The following is a 6,000-nucleotide window of genomic DNA, read 5'->3' on the forward strand; positions in this document are numbered from 1 at the left end:
AAATGTAATTAGTCTCAAGTGTCTGTTTTCTTCCTTTTCATGCAATAGAAGAGAGAAAGAAGTGAGGGAAATAAGATGAGATGGCAGTAGGTTTATGTACACTGATTTCAAAGACTTGATTGATATTAATCCCTTGAGCAGAGGAATACAGTGGAGAAACCATCACTCAGACCATAAAAAAGGATTAAGAGAAATGCACAGGAAAGAAAAGTGGTGGAAAATATGTGAACTGGACATTAAGATTTGTTTATGAGTTATAGAGTAGTAAATGCTAATAATCAATCGGGCAAAAAGACTTTATGATGTATATGGGAATATAAGCAGAAGGCACAATATTCTTATGTGATTCTGTTAGTGAATGTTCTCTTTATTTTATTCTAAAAAAGTGGGTTTTGGAATAGTGGGTAACAGCCTGAAAATGTATTACAGGTCTGTTCCATTAAGAAAGAAAACAATGCTAATTTCAACTAGCTAACACGATAAATGTGCTTGTTCAGATAAATAGGCTTATACATTTTATGGTATTTTGTCAAAATACATAAAAAAATAAAATAGGATAATTATGTTGAGATTTGCTAAACATTACATTTAACAGTGAAAAGAAAACACCTAACCCTAAACCTAATAAGAAATAATTTTCTGTTTACTTTAATAAAATGAGCAATTTTGGTACTGCATTTGGGACTGAGATAATTATAATAATGATTACTTAATGAAATTAAACTCATTAAGAACTACTAAATAACTATGACATATTACAAATTGTACCATTAAGTTCTACAATGAATTACTACATAATGAAAACATTAACATTTCTGATACGTGAGCAAAACTTTGAGCATGGTCATAAAATGCACCACTAATTACTGCTAGTGATCTGGACCATTATTTTAGATAAATTAATACATATATACACTTATGTATGTACTGTGTGTATTTATTTATTTACATAATGATCCAGATCACTAGTAGTTCCTGCACAGTGACCATGTTCACAATAAAACAGACAATTGTTCATGTCTAGGACACATTAATGTTGCGTTTAGTGATTACTTGTTAATTCTTTGTCATTTTTGTAATTATTTAAGAGTTCTTCGTGTGTTGAATTTAGTATTTAGTAATTACTGATTACCTAATAAAGAATTATCTCAGTCCTATATTCACTTTTATTTACTGATTAGTTTATCCTGTTTCCAAATTCATTAATAGTAGTTCCTGAAGAATTACTTTAGTACTATTTGTCCTGAATTATTTCTTGCATAGTTACCTATTAATTACTCACCATTTTTCTAAAGTGTTACCACTAAACTGAAGATCTTTAGTCTCATCCATTAAACACCACTTTGAGATTGTTCATCTCAGTAAGGAACACTGAAACCTGACCTGTCAGGGAACCGATAGATATTTCGTATGCATTCGTCACTATTGTTCAAGTCAGGAGCTGCCTGTTCCATTCCATTAGCATGTGAAAAAGTATCCGTACGTGGCGAAGATGCAATACAGCACATATGCCTCCAAGGGAAAGACAGAGCTTGGCCAGGGTTCACACCTCAGTTTTTTTCTTAGGTCAGAAGGTAAAATAGGGCCTAATAGTGCCCTTTAATTGTGACTACATTTATGAAATAGCACAGCCTCACATACATTCTCTACTGACAAAAACCTTTCAAACTGGTCTAAGCTGGTTTGCTGGTCTTCATTAGTCTCCCTGACTGGGGTGTGTTTGCAAAAACAGAATAGTCACAAATTACATCAACGTATCATAGTTCAATGATTTAATGTTGCACAAACCATAGTTCTAATAAACTGCATCAAAAATGTGTATAGTTGGAAAGGCAGTTCCCAATCAGTGGTTAGAAACATGGTTTCTTGTTACTACAACATGCAGACTTAAATAGATCATGCTCTTTAGGAAAATATACAAGCTGACCTGTAGTACAATCTAAATCTTTCATTTTATATATGTATAAATCTCTACGTCTCTTATTTTGTCAGGAGAATGAAGATTGCATGTGCATAAGTGCTTTAGTACCTCGGGAATTCCAGTAGTATGATATGAGAGAGAGCTCGAAACTAAAAAAATCTGGAAGTAAAGTAAAACAGTGAAGAAAAAAAATAGCAAAGTATTCCTAAAATGTCATGCTCCTTATTTACAACAATAATCTGACACAAATTCAATACTGAACAGATTAATTTGTCAAAGTTATTACTCCTCTGTCTGCTTGCTGTCATTAATGAGTTCTTGATTGTTGAAGCAACATGGCTCGAACGATGGCTGTGCGACAAAGTTACAGCGGTTTGGTAAACAGTCATGACTACCTAGTTAAATTCTCCATCAATGCAGTGTTTTTAAAAGGGGCTTTCACACCGGAGGAATTAAGGTTTTTTGGCATTTTTCGCATCACAGGAACTAGGAAAGTGGCTGAGTGGCCAAACACATATGAAACACTGGCTACCTGGCATTTTTAAAAAGCCATGTAAAAATACTTACTCCATGAACATGGAAAACAGCGATAATAGCATTTACCTGTTGTCTGCAGTGTTATTCTTTTCTCATCCTCGATATGTAACACTGCAAGTTGTCATGAGATTTCTTAGCCAACTTTTTGCTCTTTCAGTTGCGTAAATTTTGCATTTACATTCCACCTCCGTTATCACGAAACCCAAAACACAAAACAAAAACAGCTCAGATCATGGCATTTTCCATTCACTGAATGTTGATGTTTGTAAATGCCACAAATAAAGACGCCGCTGTTGGCCACTTCAAAGTTCTTGCTGCCAGTGTGAATGCAACCAGGATAATGGCCTGAGGGAGAAATTGGTTCTCTAGGAACCACCCTGCTGGCTTGTCCAGAACTAAGTTCCTTGAACTACGTGGTGCGAAAGCCCCTAATGTTAGTTATGTGGCGAGTTGGGAACCAAACCAGACTGGTTTTTTAGAGAATCAGCTAAAAAGATTAAACCACTTAAACACTAGTTTGGCCAGGCTGGGAGACCATTGTAAACCAACTAAGACCTAAGCTTAGGCTTGTTTAAGTGGGGGTTTTAGTAGCATTATTGCTCATAGCTGGTTTTCTACAGTTTTGTTCTGTCCCTGCTTCTCAGAGGACTCTGAATAAAGAAAGCAGCATGTAATTACTCCCAGTTTCTGAGCAAATAGTCCAGTCTCTCCTTTCAAAGCAAATATTTCCCTCAATAATGGAAGCTAGTACAATGCAATAGCAATCAATTTTTTTTCCACTAAAGAACTTGTTTACAGGTCAAGGGAAGGGAGATTGGAGCAATTCGGACTGGATTGGCACCATGACGTACATTTCATTGCACACCGCTTCCCTGTTTGTCTTGAATTTGAACTTGAATCTTAATTATATGGCGTTTATTTATTATATTGATTTTTCCATTACGGATCCAACTTCAGGAAAAGCATTGTTGAAAGGTTCAGTTTCATTTAATGGTAGGTGTTGATTGAGTCTACTGTAACCTTCACTTGCTAAAACGCACTAATCACCTGGAGTTACCAGCAGTGCAGCATCAACTTAAACTCATTATTTCGTATGATTTTTTGAAAAAGAAATATTAATCCATATTATTAGCCACCAATTTGCTAAAATGTAAAATAATTATGAATTGCCATGAGATTATGTTGGCAGAATTTGGACTTTCACCACTAGCTTCATACCAGAGATTTGCCAAAAGTCAGCAGTGTTGTTTTCAATTTTGGTCACACACTGAAAAATGTCATACAAAGATATATGTCCTGCCCCAAATCCCACCTCTCACTCTATGATTAATCATATCACTTCTGCAATATTACAGTGGGACTAACATCCCCTGTGGTGCCCTTAAAAGTCACCGCTGAGCCTCTTGCCAGAGCTCATCATAAACAACCACACAAACAGCAACCTAATGATCATCTTGATGGATGCACTTTTTTCCCTGGAAAGTGTTTCCTGGCAGGGGGAGGAAGCGATGTGTGTTCACCTTTCTTTTTCTCTGCTCCCCACAGCTCGAGTGTGTGACAACGTGCTCCTGCGCTGTCAGAATGGTGGCATGTGTCACCACCACCAGCGCTGCCAGTGTCTGGCCGGTTTTGGTGGCGTACTGTGCGAGAAGACCCAATGCCAGGGTGACTCTTGCGAGGATCTGCAATCCAGCCAGCTGTCCCTCCGCCCCCTGCCCGCAGCCCAGACTCTCCCGCTGACTCTGCTATCTCTCATCCCCTCCCTGCTGGCCACCCAGGGCCTAACATCACTCTGAGGGGAACGCTTTTGCCCCAAAAACATTCTCTACGGGGGCTCCAATCATGACTTCCTGTTAGAGGACACCTGATGACTAAAAAGAAATGCTCCCATGATGTGGAAGAAAAAAATGAAAATTGTTTTTTTTTTAGGAAACCTTAAAGTTTTCTACTCAGTACTATGTCAATTAAAGTTTGCCAGAGATGATGGATAAACTGGAAAAATTTGCAAAAAGAAAACAACAACCAGAACAACAATATAAAAAATCTGACACTAATGAACGGTTTTATCTTTTTTTTTTTTTTTTTATCGACCCCCCACCCACTCCACCATGCATTCATACCACAACCACAATCCTCCACACAGTGTTATGACAAGAAAGCAAAGTAAAACGAAGCACAAAGCAAACAAAGTTAATAACATAAGAAAATGAAAAATAAAATAAATCAATACTACTGATCAAAATATCAATAAACAAAAAACACAATAGAATTAGCAAAACATTTATGCCATAACAAATGGGGCACCTTTAAGAACGTACACCTAATATTTATATCTCTAACTCAAATAAGCAGACATTCCATTTATTTTCATGCTCAGTTGTTCTGTTATTATTTGTTGCAATAATTGTTTCTAGCATATACTGATAAAAAACTCTATTCTTAAAGTGTTTTATACATAAGTTTGATAAAGTTTTAGCTTTAGTGTATGCATTTTCCCTCAAAGACACATAACAAAATGTTCTGAGGTGTAATTTGCAAAACAATATCCATAGACCTTAACCATAACTGTATACTGACCCAAAACTTAGCCACATGTGGGCAAAAATAAAACAAATGCATCAGGTCCTCCTCCTCATCCCCACAGAACCTGCAACAGGGATCCTTTTCTATCTGCCATTTAAACCGAGATTTTTTTGTTGCAATAATTTTATAAAAGATTTTAAGTTGAAATATTCTGGAATATGAATCGATTGTAGTTCTATAAATTTTTCTAAAGTAATCTTTCCATAAAATTGGATTTACAGATTTGATTGATGTATTGCTCTAATCTGTATGATTAAAATTGAAAGTGTAATTTAACTTCTTTTCGGGGTTATCAGGAGAAAATGACTCATAACGAGTATCCGCGTTAATCGACTCCAGAGGGTTAAATTCATCTGCCCAAAACAGGCATGTTCTGTGTGGAAAAAGTGCAGTGCCTGTAATATCTAAATTCCAAATATATATTATTTTATTTATCTTTACACCAGACAACTATTTAAGGCATCTTATTGGTGGGAGACAAACCATTAATTTATTCTTTTTTTCATTGTGCAGTTTCATTTTCAGTTTTAGCAATTGCAGAAATCAGCTGGTTGAATTGTAACTGATTGAGAGAAATGCTAAAAACATTTCTCAAGTTTTCATAAGAAATACAATCTCCAGATAAATCTAAAAGGTCATTGACAAAAATTAACCCATTTTTGACACATTCCTCCCACAACAATGGCTTGTCTCCAACCGTAATGTTTGAATTCATCCATAGCAACTGTCTGAATGTCTTGAATTGTATCTGGAAGGTGGTACTGGAAATTCAACCAAGCTTTCTGTGCATCCTTGAAGAATTGTGATAACTCTTTTAAACTATTTTGAAATATTGTATCAATATGTATCACTTTTAATTGGTAAAAAGGAAATATATTATTCGAGAAAAAGGAAAAGGCTGAATATAATCTCTGGCTTGTGATCCATTGTTTGTTGTGATAAATTTTAGCAACCCAGGA

The 6,000-nt window shown here is 35.8% G+C and overlaps 1 protein-coding gene across 1 annotated transcript in view; it reads left to right on the plus strand.

Annotated features, from left to right (window-relative positions):
- Window positions 1-4,502, plus strand: part of LOC132154238 (netrin-G1-like) — a 62,345-nt gene extending 57,843 nt beyond the window's left edge. The window contains exon 7 of the mRNA XM_059562813.1: window positions 4,004-4,502. Within this exon, the coding sequence (XP_059418796.1) occupies window positions 4,004-4,254 (251 nt within the window). The 3' untranslated portion in view covers window positions 4,255-4,502. The remainder of the gene's footprint in view (window positions 1-4,003) is intronic.
- Window positions 4,503-6,000: the final 1,498 nt, after the last annotated feature.

Source organism: Carassius carassius, chromosome 12 (assembly GCF_963082965.1).
Source record: "Carassius carassius chromosome 12, fCarCar2.1, whole genome shotgun sequence".
NCBI classification, from domain to species: domain Eukaryota; kingdom Metazoa; phylum Chordata; class Actinopteri; order Cypriniformes; family Cyprinidae; genus Carassius; species Carassius carassius.